The sequence below is a fragment of the Natrix helvetica genome (assembly GCF_964273705.1).
Source record: "Natrix helvetica genome assembly, chromosome: 5".
NCBI classification, from domain to species: Eukaryota; Metazoa; Chordata; class Lepidosauria; order Squamata; family Natricidae; genus Natrix; species Natrix helvetica.
This window is the reverse complement of record NC_138551.1, coordinates 67544954-67566919: the sequence shown is the minus strand read 5'-3', so window position 1 is coordinate 67566919 and position 21966 is coordinate 67544954. Positions and strand designations below refer to the sequence as shown.

The 21966-nt window shown below is 39.0% G+C and overlaps 1 protein-coding gene across 1 annotated transcript in view; it reads left to right on the top strand.

Annotated features, from left to right (window-relative positions):
- ADAM12 (ADAM metallopeptidase domain 12) overlaps nucleotides 1–21966 on the top strand; it is a 294296-nt gene that overhangs the window by 25422 nt on the left and 246908 nt on the right. The window contains exon 2 of the mRNA XM_081954809.1: nucleotides 1738–1871. Within this exon, the coding sequence (XP_081810935.1) occupies nucleotides 1738–1871 (134 nt within the window). The remainder of the gene's footprint in view (nucleotides 1–1737; nucleotides 1872–21966) is intronic.

The window sequence follows — 21966 nt, the reverse complement described above, 5'->3', positions numbered from 1 at the left end:
CTTCATATAAATTAGTAAGAGTCATCAAGGCTGAAATGTTTCTGCCTGTTCGATTGTGTGAATTGGAATTTTGTTTTCTGTCATCAGGAAGTAGGAAGAATATTTGCTGCATACCTAGTAAGTAAGTAAGTAAGTAAGTAAGTAAATCTTTATTATGGTCAAAGACCAGCAATACACATTAGTTTTTACAATATGTTAAAAAGTACTGACATTAAGATATAATTAAAAAGTATTGACATTAAAAGTGGAAAATAACATACATGTTCTCAGATTGTTCGGGTCACTCCCTGGTTTACCTGGGTGCAACGCTATTAAGTATAGGAGTAAATACAATGGTCCAAAGATTGTTAGATATATGTCCATATAATTGGTACAAGATGATAATTATACTTCTGCAGCCAATTTTTTTTCTTATGGACATTGCAGCAGCACAGAACTTTGCGACTCCATATGTGGTAACCGGGTTAGTGTCCTGGAGGAGAAAGCCTAGGTACCTAAAAAAAAGTCTTCTATGAAACCTGATCTCCTTCTCTTGGAAGTGTGGAGAAATAGTCATCCTACTCACCATAGCATATATCCAATCATGAATTTAAAACATCTATTTCATACCTTTTGTGTGCACCGTTGGTAATCAAGCTCTCTCTTTTTGAACTCACTGCCATATATAGCTCTCCTACTTTTCCCATCCTCTTTTAGAATTTATCCTGAGATGAAAGGCCTTTTGAAGGCTACTGACACCATCTTCTGACTTTTCAGAAAAAGCATCTTAAAATCTTCATGTCTTTGAAATCCTAAACTTTGCTATTGTGTACCTATATTTGGAGAGAGAGAGGTGTCAATGTTACAGAATGCATAACGTAATGCAATCAACATAATTTCCATTTTAATATTAATTTCAAGTATAATATAATTTGTATTATGACTTTGGATACAGATTGAGGAAGGCTGTTGATGCTGGTTTTTCTGAGAAGGTGTTTCAGAGGTCAATATATCAAACAGATTTTGCATCAACTGACAAGTGTCTAACATTTGAGGGATGGTTAAATATCCTTAGTTTTTCTCTACTTGTATGCATTTGTTTGAGCCATGAAGTTTTAGAAAGTCAGGAGTATCGCAGAAGGGATTTCATAAGGTATTTTTTTCAACTTTACTCCCCAGTAGTGAGAATGTTTGTAAGCAAATAATGTGGAAGAAAAATGTATTGTCATATGCTGGGCATCGTGAACTATATCAGTCCGTATACTTTTGTTTCTTAATGCTTCTTCATTGTGAAGTTGGACTTGGTTTGAGGACACCTTCAAACAATAAGTCACTTAAAAGTAATCCCTATCAAATACAGTAGTGAAGTATTCTAAAATTGTGTCCAATATCGCAATGTAAGGAGTAAATGGGTAAGAAGAATAACAAAAAAAAAGTTTTTTGATTGTCGCTTTGTTGTTTTATCTATCACAAGTGAATTATGGGTGTGGGCACACCCGTGCACGACCCTCCTGCGCTCCCCCCGCTTTTGGCACGCAATCCAAAAAAGGTTAGCCATCACTGACCTGGATTGTTGGGGGCAATATGCTGACTCTGTAAATCACGTAGAGAGGGCCGTAAAGTACTATAAAGTGGTATATAAGTCTAAGTGATATTGCTAGTGTTATACTTCCAGTTTTACTTAGCAATAGTTTGTACTGCTGTACTGCTGGTGCCAGTCCTTCACTAACATTTAACATTTTTTTAAAATTATACTAGGAGAAGCTGCTGAAAGTAAACTGGAATTCCCTAGGCAATGGATTCAAAGAGAACAACTCGAACACTATGGCATAACCATCCCTTATCTTTTGAGTGGTAAACCATGGAAGCCAATAAAGAATCTTTATGAGCAGGTAAGTTCTGTTTCAACTATTGGTTTTTATAACATCATGGATTACAGTACAGAAGTATATAGGACTAAAGTCTTTTTCTTTTGTCCAAACTAAAATCTATATTTGCTTTCCCCAAACTGAAGCACTCTAGAATTTTGGGTGGGCTACCTAGGGAATATATTTGGAGTTTCTCAGATTGAAGGTATCCATATATCTATCACTGTGCAGAATCACCTTCATTACTTAGAGATGTGATCACAAATAAATTTATTTTTCCTCAGAACATTGTCCAGGAGAATAACTTGCTATGCTGGGGCTCACTGTTTTGGTTCAAGATTGGAAATTCTGGGCTTTTAACTTGCCCACGTAAAAGTGTCTTGGTTATTCTTTCTTCCTTCTCATATGCATGCTGATCTGAGGTGAAAAACCATTTAAGTTGTTAATATGTTTTGTTTTATTATTTGTTAACCAATTAACAGGCTTTGCACAGATGGGGCAGAATCTCTCCAGATGACCTTGTATAGTTTCTCAGCAAAAGGCAGACAGATCTGATGCATTTAGAATATTTCCCCTTTTTATTGCAGATAAAAGCAAAGTCCTTTGTACACACAAAATATTGGCATGCTATGGTATGCACAAAAGATAACATCTGTATGAAAGTCTGTGTTCCAGGATTCATATTTTAAGCCTCTTCCCTCTACGTTTCCACATCAACAGATATTTTGTCATTCTTTTATTTGGCTTTGAGAAGCACTTGATCCATTGGTGGGTTACTACTGGTACGGACCGACTCGACTGAACTGGTAGTAGCTTGGCGGCCTGGGTCGCTGGAACTGGCAGAGAGCCAGGCCTGCCATGTCCCCGAACCAGTTCTCCATCTTGTTTTGGCTTGTTTTTGTGCATGCGAGAAAGCATTTTTATTGCACTGCACCAGGGATGTGCGGTCAGGGGAGGCAGGGGAGGCAGAGCCTCACCGCTCTCATCATGAAAATAAAAAAAGGGAAAAGGCGCTGAGTAGCCTTCTGCACACGTGGTCTAGGAATGGGACCACGTGTGGAAGAGGCTCCTCTAGCCTCAGCCTCCCTCCTGCACACATGGTCCCATTCCCCTCCTTCCTGAGTCAACATGAAGGGGACCACGGAGTGTGAGCCGCGGTCCCGCGGAGTGCGCTCCATGGTCCCCTTCATGTTGACTCAGGAGTCAGGAAGCCGGGGAATGGGACCATGTGTGCAGGAGGCTGAGGCAGCTTCAGCCTCCTGCACACGTGGTCCCATTCCCCGCCTTCCTGAGTCATCATGAAAGGGACTGTGGCTCGCGCTGATGACGTCACCAGCCTCACCAGCCATAAACCTCACCGCACGTCACTGCACTGCGCATGTGTGCACAGTGCATGTGCATGCGTGGCACACCCCTGAACGAACCGGCAGTAGTCTCTGCTGGAACCCATCACTGATCTCTTTTGACATAGCAGTTTTCCCTTCTGGAAAGTGTTGATTCCTATCTTACCAGTTTCAATCCTTCTAGAACAAGGAGTGAACAAATAAGAAGCCCACTGAAAATGAGATTGATTGAACAATGAATCACAATGTTTAAGCCCATTCAAAAACTCTTTTTTTGCTCATTTATATCTTTATATATTCAATATTTAGGATTATTTGCAGCAGAATCCTATCTATATTTAGTAAAAGATAAACTCCATTGTATTCAGTTGGGTTTATATGATTTTTCAGGAAGACTGCAGTCTTAACAATTATCCTTTGTGATGATTCATCTTTTAAAAGCTAAGTCGTGGTGCGTGTTTGTGCATTTGTATAATATATCTTTAATTTAAGGGATTTGGGTTTACCAGATTTTCGATGCAATGGATAAAATGTCTGTATCCTGTAAGTTCTGCACATGTACGTATATAAACCCATTTCCATTTTACACATTTGTAACATATTGTATGTAAGAAATACACATGTAAAATCCCATTTAGGTTAATTGACATTCTGCTTTTATAGGTACCCTTCATTCCATTTGTCTCCTAAACTACAGCATATTAGTTTATATTAAAAGCTGATGTTTATATAAAAGGAATATTTACTATTTTGGTAAAACAAAAAAAATGCTTACTAAAAGACATTAAACTCACACCTGAAATCGTAAGCTAACTAACATAAGATATCATATGTATTTAGTATCCATCTAAATCTATTTTGGGGTTGCTTAATTAGAAACAGATGGTCATCTTTACTGTACTTCAGAGATTTTCGAAAGTGATGAATACAGTGTATTGAAAGAGCTTCAGTATAAAAATTTTCAGAGAAGAAGAATAATGGCATTCATGTCATTAGTTTGCTTTCCAATTGCTTGCAATTCAAGGTGAATGTTAAATAAAAATGCTGATTTAATACAGAGAGCTACGTGGAATAATATTGCTCCCATTCCCTTGGAAACTGAAAATGTAATTTAAAAAATTGATTTTTGTGAGAAATTCAGCAAGGGAGATATAATAATTCATTACATTTTTATCATACAAAAACTAGTATTTATTATGAAGCAATTTGATTTAGATGAATCTTAGAAGAAGGTGATTCAGAAATATCACTATTTCCACTGAAGCTGTGTATAGCCATGAAGCTTTTAGCTTTGATAAGAATGAAGTTCAATCAGAGGAGGAAGCTCAAGTAACATTTCTGTCTAATCCAAGATTCAAGAATTATGAACATGTCACGTGGCTTACAATACCTGGAGCTGGAAAAATGTGGAACACAGTCTAGATCAATGGTTCCCAATCATTTTTTTGGCCATGCCCCACTTAAGCATCTCTAAAATCCTGATGCCCCCCCCCCCCCGACATATAATTCTTACTTTATTCAAAAAGCGAACTCTACTCACGCGGAAGAAGCCTAAAAGGCCATTAACTTGGTTTAAACAAGGTTCAAATTGCCCCTGTTAAAAATCAAATTGCCCCCCCTCTGGTGCGTGGGCCCCACGTTGGGACCCACTGGTCTAGATTTATAACAGCAAAGATATATGTATATAGATAGTCCTCAACATACGTCTAAAATTAAGCCCACAATTTCCATTGCTAAGCGAGACACTTAAGTGAGTTTTCCCCTGTTTTATGACTTTTTCTGTTAAGTGAATCACTGCAGTTGTTAAGTTAATAACATGGTTGTTAAGTGAATCTGGCTTCCCCATTAACTTTGCTTGTCAGAAGGTCGCAAAATGTGATCACAGGACCGTGGGGCACTGCAACCGTCATAAATGCGAACCAGTTGCCAAGTGTCTGAATTTTGATCATGTGACCAAGGGAAGGCTGCAACGGTCCTAAGTGTGAAAAAATGGTCATGTCCCTTTTCAAAGTACCACATTTTGAAGGGTCACTAAATGAACTGTTATAAATAGAGGACTACCAGCAGAGTTGGCCCATGAGGATGCAACTTGGAGAGCAGGGAGAGGAGGAAGAATTGGACTTCCTGACGTGATTAGAAATAGAGAAAGACCTGGAATGGATAAGAGGCAAGAGCATCCCAAGTTATACTCTTTCAGTAATTTCAGTAACTTTCAAATTCAACAATGGCAGTTTTGTTGCTCTTCAGAATTCTGATTTAAATCTTAGATCCTGTTTTCCTTACATTCTATTTTACTATTGTGGTCTCTATTTTTCTCTTACTCCATTGATATTATCTCCTGGCTTGTGCTCTCAAGCTATTAATTCACTACTATGTACTTTTCCTATGCAGTCTTCCTGACTGCAAGACTCTGGGTGTGGTAATCAGCCCTAGGCATGATAGTATTGTTCATATATTTTAATTTCTGCAAGATTTCATAATGTATAAAATATTAACTCAGCCATGTATATATAGTTTTTGAGCCATTGGCTACACTGGCCTTTGATTATGGGCTTATGATCCCTGTCCAATAAGTGAGTAATACTGAAACAAAGCAGTCAGTAACACCGGGTCAAATGTAAATATAAGTTAAATTATTTCAGCAGTATTAAAATAATTACCTCATGTTTATAACACATTTCCCATTATGTTTCATTCAAAAATATAATTTTGCAAAGCTTTGGTGCATTACATACATGCTGTGTTATGCTTTCTTCCATTAAATTCTGGCAAACTAAAGTGAATATTTCACTTAAATGTTTTTTATTCTTATATCTTCAGGTGGTATGATATAATTTCTTTTATCCTGCCAACTGACTGGTGATGAAGAAAACAAAGTGCCAGTTTATTGCATGTAAATCATCCTAATGAAGAGATAAGGCTTCCTCCCTCCCTCCCGTAGCATCTCTAGGGTTAGAGCAGTGTTTCTCAACCTTGGCAGCTTGAAGATATCCGGACTTCAACTCCCAGAATTCCCCAGCCAGTGAATTCTGGGAGTTGAAGTCCAGATATCTTCAAGTTGCCAAGGTTGAGAAACACTGGGTTAGAGGATAAAAAGAGGATAAAAAGTATTAAGGTAATTGATACAGTATTAGGATTGAACCCATGCCCCCTTTGCATATTTATCAACATTGCATGCCTGTTCATTTAAATTAAGGAAGAATAACAGGGTTGGAAGGGACCTTGGACATCTAGTCGAACCCATCACTCAAACAAAAATAAAGTAAAGCTCTGAAGAAATATTACAGCTCTTTCCTTTAATGAGCTGTGATGGCAAAGTGGTTAGAAAGCAGTATCGCAGGCTAATTCAGCTTATTGCCACCAGTTGGTATCCTGACCAGCTCAAGGTTGATTCAGAATTCCATCCATCCGAGGTTGGTAAAATGAGGATCCAGATTGTTGGGGGCAATAGGCTGACTTTGTAAATCACTTAGAGAAAGCTGTAAAGCACTGTGAAGTGGTATATAAGTCTTAAGTGCTATTGCTATTGCTAATGTCATTATCCTCTATGGGAGCAGATGTATCTTCTAGAGATAAGCATGAGTGTCCAGAAAATCTTAGTCGATCCTTCAAGTGATAGTTTTAGAGAGTGAATTCAGATAGGACCTTGACTCATTAGTCTTACTGAATAATTTGTGCAGCTTTGGTAGATGTCCTATCTTCTCCTCCAAACAAGCTACTTGCATTGTTCATTTATATATGCATCAATAAATTTTTTTTTGCTGAAAAAAAGAATATTTTTTGTAGTAAATATACCAGTCCTTGCCTTACTCACACATACACAAAATATTATTTAAAACATTTTTATCTGAGGCTAGAAAATGGTTTCCGCTCTTTGTTGTAGCCTTTTCATCTTCGCCTGAAGATGAAATTTTAAAGTAGTTTTGTTGGGAAAAAATGACAGTAATACAGAAGTGGGGGGAAAATTTCTTAAGAAATCAGTTCAATTTCCTTAATTCTTTGAAATTAAAAGGCTATTTAAGTGAGTTCATCAATGATTGCTATTACAACAGAAAATGTAGAGTGGCATGAAAGTTCTACTACAGTTTCCAAAACTGATATAGGCTGCAATATACAGAATTCAATACTAGAAGTTCAATTTATTTAGAAGTATTGGATTGCACTACAGGTGCCATAATCCCCAGTTGTAATCTAGTATTTCTGGATAACATCAGCAGGTTGGAAAGGATAGTATATAATATGACTAAAATACCAGTGCATTACAGATTCATCCATTTGAATCACTTCAGTTCAGACATTCTGTATCTCATTTATATATCACATTTAAATGCGATGGGTGGCACACAAATCAAACAAACAAACAAACAAACAAGCACACATTTTTCTCCTAATCAGGGTGGTGTTAATATGGAAGAAAAAGTGAAGAATCCTGAAAGCATATTTGGAAATTTGGAAGTAATGTCATGTGGAACTCTTTTCCTATATTATTCCCTGAAACAGAACAATTGCATGCTAAATATGTAGATTCCCTGAGATGTTAAGCTATACACATACTGATCTAAGTCACAGCAACCTCTGCAAATTTTGCAGTATATTTTGGTGTTTTGGACCTCATGTAAATTATGATTGTAACCCTTTACTCCTGCTCATATACCAGCTTGCTACTCCAGGGAAAATATTCTGGACTGATTGTAATTTAACCAGATCCTTCCGAAGCCAGGCTGAGTAATATTTCTCTTCTCCTATTCTCGTCTATCACAAAGAGATGTTGCTGTAAGTGTGTCCAACTTGGCTTGTGAAGATTGTTGGTTTCATCTTAGATTGATCTTGGCTAAATCCTTCCCACTTCTCATCTTGCTGCTGTAGCTGAAAATTCTTCAGCGTTTCATATAAGGTTGTTTCCTGATAAGAATATATCTGTAGCACTTCGGTTGAGCTACCTGCTGTGTGATACTATATGTGATATAGTCTTAATTCAAGTCTTACTATTATCATAAAATACAATTTACTCTCACTTAAGAATACCGCAAAAGTCTGGAATGCCCCACAGCCTTAACAATAGCTTGAAGCTAGAACTAATTTGATACAGTTGTGGAGCATAATAAAATACAGTGTTCACTCATGTAGGATTCATTTAGTTTTTTCATTGCTCTTCTATACTCCTTGCCAAAGATCATGTTCCTTTTATATTGATGCTCACAAAGTCAAGCTTTATGATTGTTCTTAAACAGATGAAGCTTGGTGTAGCAGTTAAGGTGTTGGACTTGAAAATGGGGTACCTTGAGTTGTAGTTTTGAATACAGAAATTAACTGGGTGACTTTGAGCTGGTCTCTCTTCATAGGATTGTTTATGTAGAAAGAAACGAAGGGAGCATTATGCATTCTGTCTTGAGTTTTATAAAATAAAGCCAGGATGTTAAGTTCATTCCATCCATGTCTGCACTAGGATTCTCCTTCACGGTTGAGTGAAATTGCTGTTCATTTTAGGCCAGGAGGAGGTTGCATCAGCATGCAAACTGTTGTCTTCACTGACAGTCTCTATCCTGCCCAATGGCATGATGCCAAGAAATGGTGCTATCCTTATGTATAGCATTCCAGGCACTTTAGAGGCAGAGACTGGTTGATAGCAAGGGTTGATTTTCTTCCCATCCCACCAAATATTATGAACTGGTGGGAAAATGCCCACTAATTGCTTTTTTTAAATTTGGTGTGGAGGCTAAATCTCAAAGCCAAGTATGGAAGATACTGTTTTTTTTTAAATAAATAAAACTATCTTTCAATATTCTCTCGGGGTTTGTGCAAGTCAATTGATCAATAGTCAAAAAGAAAAGGATAATTAGGCTTAATTTGGACAGGAATTTAACACTATTCTGGAATAATACCTTAACATACTCTCCCAAAAAAGAGCTTGTTTGTTTATTTAACAGTATTTGCAATCTGTTAAAGTCTCAGGAAATAAAAAAAGAAATAAAAAAGAAAACCACATAGCAATAAAATTGAACAATGATGGAAAACCTCACACAAATTCATCAGCAGTAGGTATTGTTTCTGGCCACCTCTCCTCCCTTTGTAATGTATTACGTTTGGTATGTAAAATATGACCCAATCAGATATTTATATCACTCTAGGTAGGGCTATAAACTAGCAATACAATTTTTAGTTCTCTGGAAAATTTTCTCAAGCCCTCAAGAATCAATGGTGATGGCCATATTTTCAGCTCAGCGGAAGACCAGAGAATAGAAACATACATGGTTTCTCCAATTCATAAGGGTTGGGATTGGCCTATTGAGTGTAGCTGCAGTGTTGCTGTTTTTAATGTCCCTCTGCTGTGTTGTAGTTTTCCGGTGGAGTCTAATTATTCTTTCTATTGGATTTTGAAACTGCTCTGCCTGTTTGCATAAGAGCACCAGCTGTTTATTGAGCCGTCCTCATTGCTTCACCCAAAGCTTCCAGTTAGGTCTTCATGTACTATTAGCTGTGAACAAAATGCCTTCTCCACAATCTAGCTGTGCATGCTGCTCAGATGGTTGCTATTGTCATAGTTGATTGTGAAAGCACTGTAGCACAAAGATCTAAAATATCCTCTGGTGTTTCTTTTAATAATAAACCTGAGGGTAGATCCAGTGGGAGACCTTGAGGATACATTCAGGCTGGCGTACAATTTGATGATAAGGAGTGGTGACATTTCCAAACTGATTTAAACATATCCCAATTAGAATGTCTCCACTCCTTATTTCTTCTTTCACCTTCCTCTCTTTCCCCTTTTCTTCCCCATCATGGCATTTGTCTAAGTTGCTTCTCAAACTACAAGGCTCTTTTTCTCTTTGTAACCGTTACAGCCTTCCGTCTCTCTCTCAAAAAAAAAGAGTACTGTAAATGCATTGTTTGATTTTCTTCTTTGTCAAAATCTTCCTGGAGTAAATTTTTCCACATCAAATGTGCCTGAGTCAGGAAATTGCAAATTCTTATGGTTTTCAGTTCACCGGAGCCATTTTGACAAACATCCAAAGCTTGGTATATTAGCTAAGGTGCTAGGCTAGAAAGCAGAAACACTGTGGGTTCTAGTCCTCTCTCAGGCATAAAAGCTTTGGGCCAGTATCTCCCAGCCAAACTCACCTCTCAGAGTCACTGTTGTGAAGAAATAGAAATTGTACTTTGAATTGACCAAAATAAGAAAGTGAGATACAAATCAAATACATGAATGAATACTTTTAAAACATCTCATAGTTGATAGACTGTCTCAAAGAAACACTGCCTCTCCTGCATCCCAGGTTCACTTAACTAAAAGTGTCTGTTGCCAGTCTTGGTCAACAGCTTCTTACACACACACACACACACACACAGAGAGAGAGAGAGAGAGAGAGAGAGAGAGAGAGAGAGAGAGAGAGAGAGAGAGAGAGAGACAGAGACAGAGACAGAGAGACAGATAGATAGAGACACACAGAGACAGAGAGAAAGAAAGAAGGAGAGAGAGAGAGAGAGAGAGAGAGAAAGAAAGAGAGAGAGATTTTAAGTTCTGAGGTAATAAGGACGAGGAGGCTGCTGAACCATCAACTGTTTATTAACACAACTCAGGCAAGAACAGAACAACAACAGACCGGCTGACAGCTATTTATACTGACAGCTGTCAGACCGGTAACCAATAGGAGGACAGGAATTATCCCGCCAAGACTTTGGCTCAGTTGGACCAATCAGGGGGACTCGGGCGAGCGCCACCTGCTGGTGGACGCTCTTAGTAGATAACAAGAGAGAAAGAAAGAAAGAGAGAGACACAGAGACAGAGACAGACAGAGGCTGATAGACTGATACAGCACAGTCTGCTCTCTGTCTTCCTTGCTTTCCAATGACAGAACAACAGTGCAGTTGGGACCCTTGAGACTAAGGTGAGTATTCATAAGGTCAGTGGTGGGAAGTGAAAACAGGACACACACACAGAGAATCAGTGGATACAAAAACAAGGCAAGTGTTAGAATTCTGTGACTCCCTGTCCCCTAAATCTTGCCATCTGTATTCCCCCAATGGACATTAACAACTGGAAAGGATCAAAACAGTTGTTTATTTTCTAAAACTGGCAGTTTACACGGAGTCACTAGTCTCTTGCATCAAGATGAACCAAGAAGAAGAGCACTCAAATAACACTGGTCTTATATAGAATGTTGATCAAAGACAGTCTGAAGGTGGGTATGGACCCGTGATGGGGAACCTATGGTCCGCGTGCCACAGGTGGCATGTGGAGCCATTTCTGAGGACATGCGAGTTGTTGCCCTGCCAGCTCCAGCGCGCATGCGTGTGCTGGCCAGCTGATTTTCAGCTTTGATTTTCAGCCATTTTTCACCTTCTGGAGGCTTCCCTGAATGGCAAACCGGAAGTTCAGGGAAGCCTCCTGAAGCCTCCAGAGGGAGAAAAATAGCCTAATGGCAACCCGGAAGTCCATTCCTAAACTTCTGGTTTGCGTGTTGGGCCATTTTCCCCCTCCCCAGGCTCCTAAAAAGCTTCTCGAGCCTGGGGAGGGCAAAAAACGGACCTAATGGCCCACTGGAAGTTGGAAAACGGGCCATTTTTAGGCTCCCCGGGTTCCAAGAAAGCTGTGTGCATATGCTTTTGGGGGTAGGCACTTGAGCGCGCATGTGCTTTTGGCACCTGAGGTAAAAAAAGGTTCTCCATCACTGGTATAACTAATAATAGACCCCAGTAGGGAAAGAATTGCTTTACAAATAATAAAGATACAAGATAGTCTAAGGGAGAAATTGGTACCATTATTCACTGTGTGAAGATATTATAGATACCTTTTTGGAATGCAACTTTACAGCTTTGATATACAAGATTTGTCGAGGCTCTAATTATTCTGACAACTCAACCCTAAAGTTTATTACGGAAGAATGGAAAGAAATGAGGAAGCACAGCAATACTCCTGAATATCCTACCTCCGTTTGTGATGTAAATTCTATACACATTAAATTATCAACAAACAACAAATTTGCACTGCAACAAGATTCTATACTTAAAGGAACTACCAGGGAAATGTAATTAAAAATACATGCAAACTATATATAAATAAATGATTATGGGATCATTTCATTAAGCTAAATTCTTATTCCAATTCTCTTCAAAAATATAATCTAGAACTCAACATAGCAACCCTCTGCAGGGGCCAAATGCTTATGAATTAAAACAGGTTTAACTACTTCCCAGAATGTCAAAGAAATGGCATTTCCCCACATATCTGGGGAAAGAGTATTCCACATAGTATGACCTACTACTTGTGCTATTGATAGACAGATTCTTTTTGATGTGGATTTAGTGCTGTTCCCCCCCCAAAAAATCACTCTGTTCAAAAGCTGTTTGAATAAAAGCTGGTGAATGCAAAGAAAATTGGATTATGAAGAATATAGAAAGAAAGATGGGTCCACTTGCTATTGATTAGCTGCTGTATAGGTGATCAACTTTGAGAGCTGGCTGACAATGTGGGGAAAGGTGAGTTAGAACTGAAAGTAGAATGGCATTGGAACACGTTGCTCAATGGTAATGGAAAGTTAATGGACAGCTTCAAGGAGACTGGACAGTCACCTGTATGAAATGATACAGACCCAGGGAGGAGGAGCTGACGTCGCCACGACACGACGTGCAATCTTGGAGCTCCAAGATCGCAGTCAATACTTTTGCCGCTGGACGGTTCTTTTGGACCTAGACTGTCCCGAAGAGACAGTGACAGGGAAGAGTACGTCCTGCTGATCTCAGGGACACCGCAAAGTCCCTGGTTAATCCAGGAGAATCTCTTTTTGCTGGCAACAGAAGCGGAGCCATTGAAGCTGCTGAAGTTGGGACAGCTCCGGAACCAGAGGAAAATGAAAAGAGAAAGCATGGGGGCAGGGCACGTGCAGGGGACGTGCATGCATGGAGGGGCAGGGTCCATGCATGGGGGCACTCACACTGCATTTTGGGGGCTCGTGAGGTGCCCCTGTGGGCCATTATAGCTCCCAGGATGGTACAGGAAGTTTTCCAGGCCCAAAATGGAGTACAGGTGGAATGGAGTGACAACGCTCCAATCTTTGATCCAGAAATTCCCTTCTGTGTGCAGAGGTGAGTTGCTTGGCCTCGTTTAGCAATCAGCTCTTTCAATATCCACTTAGTGACTACAACTGGGAGAGTCAGATTACAGTTGTTGAGTGAGGCAGTCCCTTGGGCACCTTGCTTAATGACTGCAATCACTTAACAACCAAAACCCAAGACCCAGTTGTGGTCATAAGAATTACTTGTATAGCCTAAGGTGGCATCTGCAACAAGCTGCAGTGATTCCAGAATGAAACAAAATGTGCAATGCTTTCATTATACAAAAGGTACCATTGTATGATGGGCTAGGGCACTGTCATTACTTCATATATTGGGTGGAATACACTGTATTCTCACAGTTGTCTGTATGAAAGACAAATAATGACATATAGTAGCCTTATACATGTGCAGCAAACATCAAGATTTAAATATAGAAAAGGTACCATTTGTATAAGTACCTTTTTTATATTTAAATCTTGATGTTTGCTGCACATGTATAAGGCTACTATATGTCATTATTTGTCTTTCATACAGACAACTGTGAGAATACAGTGTATACCACCCAATATATGAAGTAATGACAGTGCCCTAGCCCAATGCTGGGTTCATTGCCTGATGGACCTATGCCCCAAATTGAACACACCGAGGCGGCGATTGCAAACAAAAACATTATTTTACAGAAAAGGTGACACATTGAGGTCTCCCTCAAAGCCTATGTACCTCACCCATGTCCCATAGTGACTTCTATTCAGCAGTTACCATCAGTTACATGTCACAAGATTGCAAGATCACAATTATACTAATTCCTGCTCCCCTCTACAGGAATGTTTACCGCATTATACACAAATGCAGTAACCTTGTTCCTAAACTAGCCACAAAACCTTCATAATGAACACATCAGCAGTATAGTGTGCACAGCTGTATAGCATTAACGCTAGCCTCACGAAGTATAGCTTTCGATAATGAATCTCCTATTTTTTTCAGAGCAGACTTACTCTTTTATCATTATACATGTGTACCTTTTCTGTTGTGCCTTTTACCTTGTCCCATGATGTAGTTTAGCAAGCTAAAGCACTCGTGTTTTTATTTGAAGCTTTAACCCTTTAATGAAATTGGCTTTAATCCCTTCATTCAGGTTGTGGCCTTGCAGTTGTCTAAGGCTGCATTGTGCATATGGTCTTGTTCCTGGAAATCTCAGCCTCTTTCAGCAATGATAGTTCATGGTCTGATTCAGGATGGACAGACAGACAGACAGACAATAAACAGATGATAAACAGACTGAGAATCTCTTTCAGCTGTATGTTATTCTTTTGCGGGAGTCCAGGAAGCTATTCTTAACCATGTTATTCCCCCTTGTTAAATAAAAGTGGCATAACTGAAATATTGTGTAATATTCTTTCTGAATCCAATAAATTGCTCAGATTTTTTTCAACCATTTTGACAAAATGGAGTGTTTGTGGTTTGTGGTTTTTTAAAAAAATTAAGGGAATAGCTTTTTCTAACCAAATAAGCTGCCCTTAGTGTCTTTGAGATAGGACTTGATGAATCATTCAGTTCTGCTATTCCATGCTTGATGAACCATTTCCTTGTTTACCTTTGTGATTACTTTGTACTTCAACCATATGCATAAGGATAAAAAAAATCTGTAAACGTCTGACCTTGAATTTGCAATGAGTTAGCCTTACTTACATTATCTGGCAATTTTTCTACTATTTACTAGAAATAGTATATGAGCTGTCTCATTTGACATTGATCCAATCAATATAATTTAGCTCTGGGAATACATCTGTAACATAGCATTGTGATGTCTCTACTCCACAATTTTGGACTCACTCTGCCATATCACTAATTGTTTAGATATCTAGAAATTTATTTTTATGTCTGAAACTGTGGTAATCATAAACACTAGGGAAAGCCAGCTGTGTGCAAATGCATTTTTAAACCATAGCTTTTCATTTTCCTTTGCCTTTTAGATCATTATATATTTAACTAAGTTTTGCAAAAGTTTTATTTTCAGGCACAAATTTAAACAGCTCTGTAGAACTATAGTACAGTAGAATAATTTCATAAGGCTGGTATTAAAGAACTTTATTCTTTACTTAAACTGGTTGTCTTATCTCCTTATTTTCTCTACATCCCTCATTTTACTTTTTCCAATTTTAAGGATGCATTTCAGGATTCAACATTTAAAACTGGTGATAAATGTGAAAAACCAAGGTAAACTAAGGTATGATATACCCTATAACAGGGCTGTCAAACTCAGAGTCCACATGCCAGATGTTTCATCCACTAGCCACACCTGGCTTAGTGAAGGGGGGAAAAAACTCATATGTCATGTGACAATGCGGTGACAACACGAGTTTGACACCCTTGCCCTATAGCGTTATTAATACTGGAGAAAATAAAATATTATTGAAATTATTGAAATTAATGAAGTGGGGTTGCTCTGAAAATTACATTGAAGCTGCATGTAGTCCAAAACAGCAGTCCTCTTACTGGTAGATGGGAACATCCATGTGTACAGGACTGAGGACTCTTTATTGATTACTAACAAGGTTCTTATTATGTGCTGGTTTTGACCTTTAAACAATGCAATAACCTGTCACCTACTATCCTACAGCAGGGCTCCCCAACTTCCGGGCCACAGCCCACTACCGGGCCGCCGCCTGTATGAATCTGGGCCATAGGAGAGATGGGCATGTGAAGCTCCACTCACACATGCAGAGGGCGTTTGGGTCCGAATGGAGTTTCACCTGTGAGTGTCCTCCACGTGTGAGAGCTTTGTATGTGAGCACAAGCATGTCTGCACAAGTGCTGTCCTCTCAAGCACCCTCCGCTTGAACGAGTGGGGCTTCGCACATGAGCGCAAGCACCCTCCACGTATGTGCGAAGCTCCATTTGTGTGAGCGGAAGGTGCACACATTGCTTTCACAAATGGAGCTGCGTGTGTGTGTGCATCATCCTGCCACTCACACACACACACAGGCAGGACGGGCTGCCAAGTTCAAAAGCCACTGGGGATAGTCTACTAATTCAGGAATGTGAAACTGGCAGCCTGCAGGCCGGATGTGTCATGCCCAGGCCACGCCCACCCCAGCTCCGCGAATGGGGAAAACATCACAAAATGTCACATGATGGCAATGTGACGCAGTAAGTTTGACACCCGTGGTCTACTTCAAGTATGTCCTATGCATCCAGTGTACACGAGATAGGTAGATTCCTTTTTGAGAAAATGTGAGAAAGGCATATCATAAATATGCCTGTTTTTAGTCATTTCAATTTGCGGTGTGAATGGTTTTAAATATTATTATTTTGTTTTTTAATACATTTTTATATATTACAGTTTTTAGCTCCTAATACACTGCCAAAAGATCATTTGAAAACTGGAGATGCAATTAATGCAATTACTTTCAATATAATTTTGCTAGTTATTTTAAGTACTGTATATTGTTCTATTGAAATAAATGAACATATTTGAATATTGTGATTATCTCTTATTTACCGGAAACTAATTCAGTTGACTAGTCTTTTCAAAATGAAAGTAAACTGAATTTTTTTACTGCAAGTAGAGAAATTTTTCAACAATCTTTTCTTTTGACAAACATAACCTTAACCCTATGCCAACTTTCATCCAATCTTTCAACCCTGGAAATTGAGGAAGCATACAATATACTCATATAATGTGCTATATGTAGCACCTCCTGTTATGATACTAATTAGTTATCCTTCTAATTAGTTCAGCTGTATGCTTCAGATTTAGTTTCAAAAAATATTCTTTGAAGGACTTGGAGGCATGAATGTTGCATAAGTCTGCAACTTTTTAAAATAGGTGCATCTTTTTCCAGGACTAACAGGTGGTACCTTTGTACTATTGCAAGCTCTGAAATCCTGGAATCAAATTTGGAGCATTTAATGCCTACTAATTATGACTTTGCAAAGCATTGAAAGGGAAACTTTACTAATCATATTAGAAGGAATAATGTCCCCTCTTTAAGGCATTAAACTGTCTGCATACTCAGGAACTCATACAATAGTGTTATCTATGTGTGTTTTGGAGAGTGAGAGGAAAAAAGACAGAAAAAAAAAAGATTTCCAAACACATGTACACAGTTCTTCTCTATTTACACTGATATTTATTATCTTCAGTGGCCTTAGCTTAATAAATTCAATGCTGGAAATTTCAATTGCAGCTTTTTATAATGTCTTAATCTGTTCCTCTCTCTCTCCTCTCTCTCTCTTCTCTTCTTGTAGCGTCTCTCTGTGTTTTGACTCATACTTTGTTAATTTTGATGCCAAAAGTAACAAAACAATTAGTTTTATTTACGGAATAAGAAAAAACTCAAGGAAATGATCAGTGCACTAATAGGAGAAGATGGTAAAAAGATGACGGGCAGCTTAATTCCTTCTTTGCATCCATCTTTATGAAAAGGAAAAATACTCCAACCTATAAAAAGCAGAACAGTGGGAGACAGAAGAGGAAGGCAGATCAAATAAAAGAAGCCCTATTCACCTTAGATGAGGTCAGATCGCTAGGATCAGATGCTTCACATCCCAGTATTGAAGGAATTGGCAGATGTGATCTTGAAACCACTGAACAAAATATATAAGCATATATTCAAAATATGAAGCAAGGAGGGGAAACTGCCAGAGACCTGGAAGAGAGCAGATGAGATTCCCATCTTCAAGAAGAGAAAAAAAGTACCATATTTTTCGGAGCATAAGACGCATCTTTTTTTCTCAAAAAAGAGGCTGAAAATCTGGGTGCATCTTATACACAGAATACAGCATTTTTGCCTCCTGAAACCCTGTCCCCTTCACCAAAATGGCTTTGCATACCCTTATGGAGACTTTTAGAGAGCTCCTGGGGGCTGGGGAGGGCAGAAATTAGCAAAAAACGGGCCGTTTTTTGCCCCCCACAACCCCCAGCAGCACTCTGTAAGTCTCCATAAAGCTATGCATGCAAATTTTTTTGACAAAAACCAGGCCCGTTTTCACGAAAAATGGGCCGTTTTTTGCTCATTTTACCCCCCCTCCCTAGGAACACTCTGCAAGCCCCCCCCCCCAGGCTATTCATGCCTTTTAAAAAAAACAGGCAGTTTTTGGGAGGTTTGTAGAGTGCAAATACTTTTTTTCCTTTTGGAAAACTCTTTAACTGATTGATGAGAATTAGATTGATCAAGTGCTGTGTCAGCAGAAACTAAGTCTTAGGTGCTGCAGATTGTCAGCGATTTCCTTCTCCAGGACATGGATAAATACACCTGGAAACATCTCCCTACCTACCTACTCTCTTTCTCTCCCTACCTACCTACTGTATCTCTCTCTCTCTCTCTCTCTCTCTCTCTCTCTCTCTCTCTCTCCCTACCCACACTCTCCCTCTCCCTACCTATCTACTGTATTTCTCACTCTCTCCTCCTCCTCTATCTACCTACGTACCTACCTACTTCTCTCTCTCCCTATCTACTGTATTTCTCTCTCTCTCTATTTCTCTCTCTCTATCCCTCTACCTACCAACCTACCTAACTACTTTCTCTCTCCCTACCTATCTACTGTATTTCTCACTCTCTCTCTTTCTATTTCTCTCTCTCTCTCCCTATATACTGTATTTCTCTCTCTATCTCTTTCTATTTCTCTCTCTATCCCTTTACCTACCAACCTACCTACTCTCTCTTTCTCTCTATCCCTTTATCTACCTACCTACCTACCTACCTACCTACCTACTTACCTACCTACCTACCTACCTACCTACCTACCCTCTCTCTCTCCCTACCTACCTACTGTATTTCTCTCTCTTTCTCTCCCTCTCTATCCCTCTAGCTACCTGCCTACCTACTTTTTGCCTCTTCAAAACCTTGGTGCATCTTATACTCCGGTGAGTCTTATACTCTGAAAAATACAGTGGATCAGGAAATTACAGACCAATCAGTTTGACATCAGTATCTGCAAAAATCCTGGAAAGGACAATCAAGCAGCAAATTTATGACCACCTAAAAAAAAAAAAGATCACTAGATGCCAGCATGGGTTTGCTAAAAACAGATCATGCTGGATGCATCTTATTGCCTTCTTTGGTAAAGTGATTAAATTAGTAGATCAGATAAATTATGTGGATATAATTTACTTAGACTTCAGTAAGGAATCTGGCAGAGTAGACCACAGCCTGTTTCTTAGTAAGATAAGTAAGTACAATATGGGATAGAAACCATCAGATGGATTCACAGTTGACTGACCAATCACACTCACCATGTAATCTTCAATGGAACTACATTTACATGGAGGGAAGCATACAGTGGGGTACCTCAAGACTCTGTCTTGGTTGCAGTGCTCTTAAACATCTTCATAAATGATCTGGATCAGGTGTGTCAAACTCGATTTCAAACACAGGGTTGTGTTTGACTTTGGGGGGCCGGATGGGCATGGCTGGGGTGGGCATGGCCAGGGTGGGCATGGCCAGATCAATATCACTCATGTCAGGGGTACCTGTGATGGTCCGGGGGCAGGGGACTGGGGAGATCCTCGTGCATCCCTCTGCCAGTGAAAATGGAGCCCAGGAGGGCCATAGGTGGCCCTCTTGAGCTCCATTTTTGCTGGCCGAAGCACCATGGACCAGTCCTTTGCTATTTTCAGGTTGTCCCCACAGGCTATATCTAAGCACCCTGCAGGGCACATCCAGACCATGGGCCTTGAGTCTGATACCCATGATCTAGATGATGGGATAGAAGGGGAAATTAATCAAATTTGCAAATTTGGTGTTGCAGACAACAAAAAGCTACTGTATGTCTGATATCTGGTCTCAAGTCTCAAATCTCAACAGATTTCTCTTGAGTCTTGCTGGATCTCCAACTCATCCTCCTTGATATACTATTTAATGTTTTTATCCTTTGCCAAAGCTATAGGGTAGATAAATTTTCTCAGTGTCACTGTGACCTTGAGCCTGATTTTGGAACATTTGGGTACAACAAACCCTAACCCTGAAACCATTGCATTATCTGAAGTCCATCAGACAATTCATCTCACTGTATGCTATCCCTCACAGACTCATAGCTATACTTCTACTGGAGCTCCCTGCAAGGGGACATGCACACCCAAATACACACGCAATAAATGCTTTGAGGAATGCTTTGCTACTAAGGACATTGTTTGCTGTAGAGACCCTGACTGTTCAGTGTGATATAAGGCTCTGTTTGTTGGTCTATGAGTGTAATAAATTATCTGTGTTTCAATTTATGAGTCTATCATGTCTGCATTAGACAGTCATGTATACAAAAACTGTTAACTATCTAGCACCAAAGTAAACTGATGCTCTTGCTCCTTGTCATTTATATAGCACTTCCAACAATTAAAATGTTTTATGATCCTGCATGAACAAATTTTAACACTGGGAGAGCTTAACATAGTTTCATTTTGGAAACAGGAAACTCTTTTAGAGCCTTGGCATAGGTACGAGTCTGGGAACTATACTTTTTTTTTTAACAAACTAAAATTAATCTATATAAAATTATTTATTAGGGCACTGAATATACAGTTTATAATCTACGTAGTTCCTATTGGCTGTGTTGAAAAAAGTTTAAGAGCAGATTATTATGTTCTGCCAAAATTTCCAAGATCCCAATATATTTTTTGTTTTATTCATTGCTATTACATTTGCAAGGAATGTATTAAAGTCTGAAAACTTGGGTTGGTAAATCATATGTCTTGGGACCTTGGCTAACAGCAGCTTCCAGTCAAGTCGTATTCAAGTTGGGTTCCACATATCCATGCATTTTTCTTAGTAGAAGAACTTGTCTGCTATTGCTTTCTTCCAGGATTTTTTTTTTAACTTCCAGGCCATATTTAATGATTTTTTTTAAAATACTGAATTTTATTACAGTGGAAATACAGGAATCTGTTTCTTTGAAATAGTGGCTGTTAGGGTAGTCTCTAAAGGAGCTGATTTTGCAGAGTGCAAGTGAATCTTTAAACTACAGCTATGTTGCAGCAGCCAAGGTGTTTTTCCTCCCTTCAAAGGAAGTTGAAATTGGAAATAAACTCCCTATCCCTTCTGCATGTTTTTTTTTAAAATTTAATCTGTCTAGCATTGTTTCAGTTTTACTGTTTTCCAAGGCGGCGGTGGGGGGGGGGAGAGATGGCAGTCATTTGTGTGTTTGGTTTTTCCCCCAAAGAACATTCGAGCCCCATTAGAATTAGTACTAATTCCCTGAGCAAAGACAACAATATTGGTTGGTGATCTGGGAGTTGTACTTCCTACACATCTGGAGGAGCTTCAGGTTAGGGAGGTGGGTAGTAAACTCAATTTAGAAGTAAATCACTGTTAACGTTTGTAAAATCTGATTACTTTTTACTCAATATCGTATGTTTTTATACAGGTTGCACTTCTATTTAATCACACTTAAGAAGATGCTGAAATGCCTTAATGAACCAAATTCCACCCCTTTGTTACCTTTAGCTGGAATGACCATGGAGGTTTTGTGAAGCAGTGCAATTTAGTAAAATACCCTGTGAACGCCACTGGGGAGGCCAGAGGATCTCCTCTAAAATGAGTTTATGTATTAATATTTATCTTGGGCTCTAGTAACTGTTTTAAGCATTTAATAACTAGTAATTATACATCTCTGCAGTTCTCAAGTTTAATGTATTTTGTCTGGTTATTCTCTTAAATGCCAGGTGTGTTGGTAATAAGCAACTCTCCTCTTCTAATGATTTCTGGCAACGTTGGGAATACATTTAGATG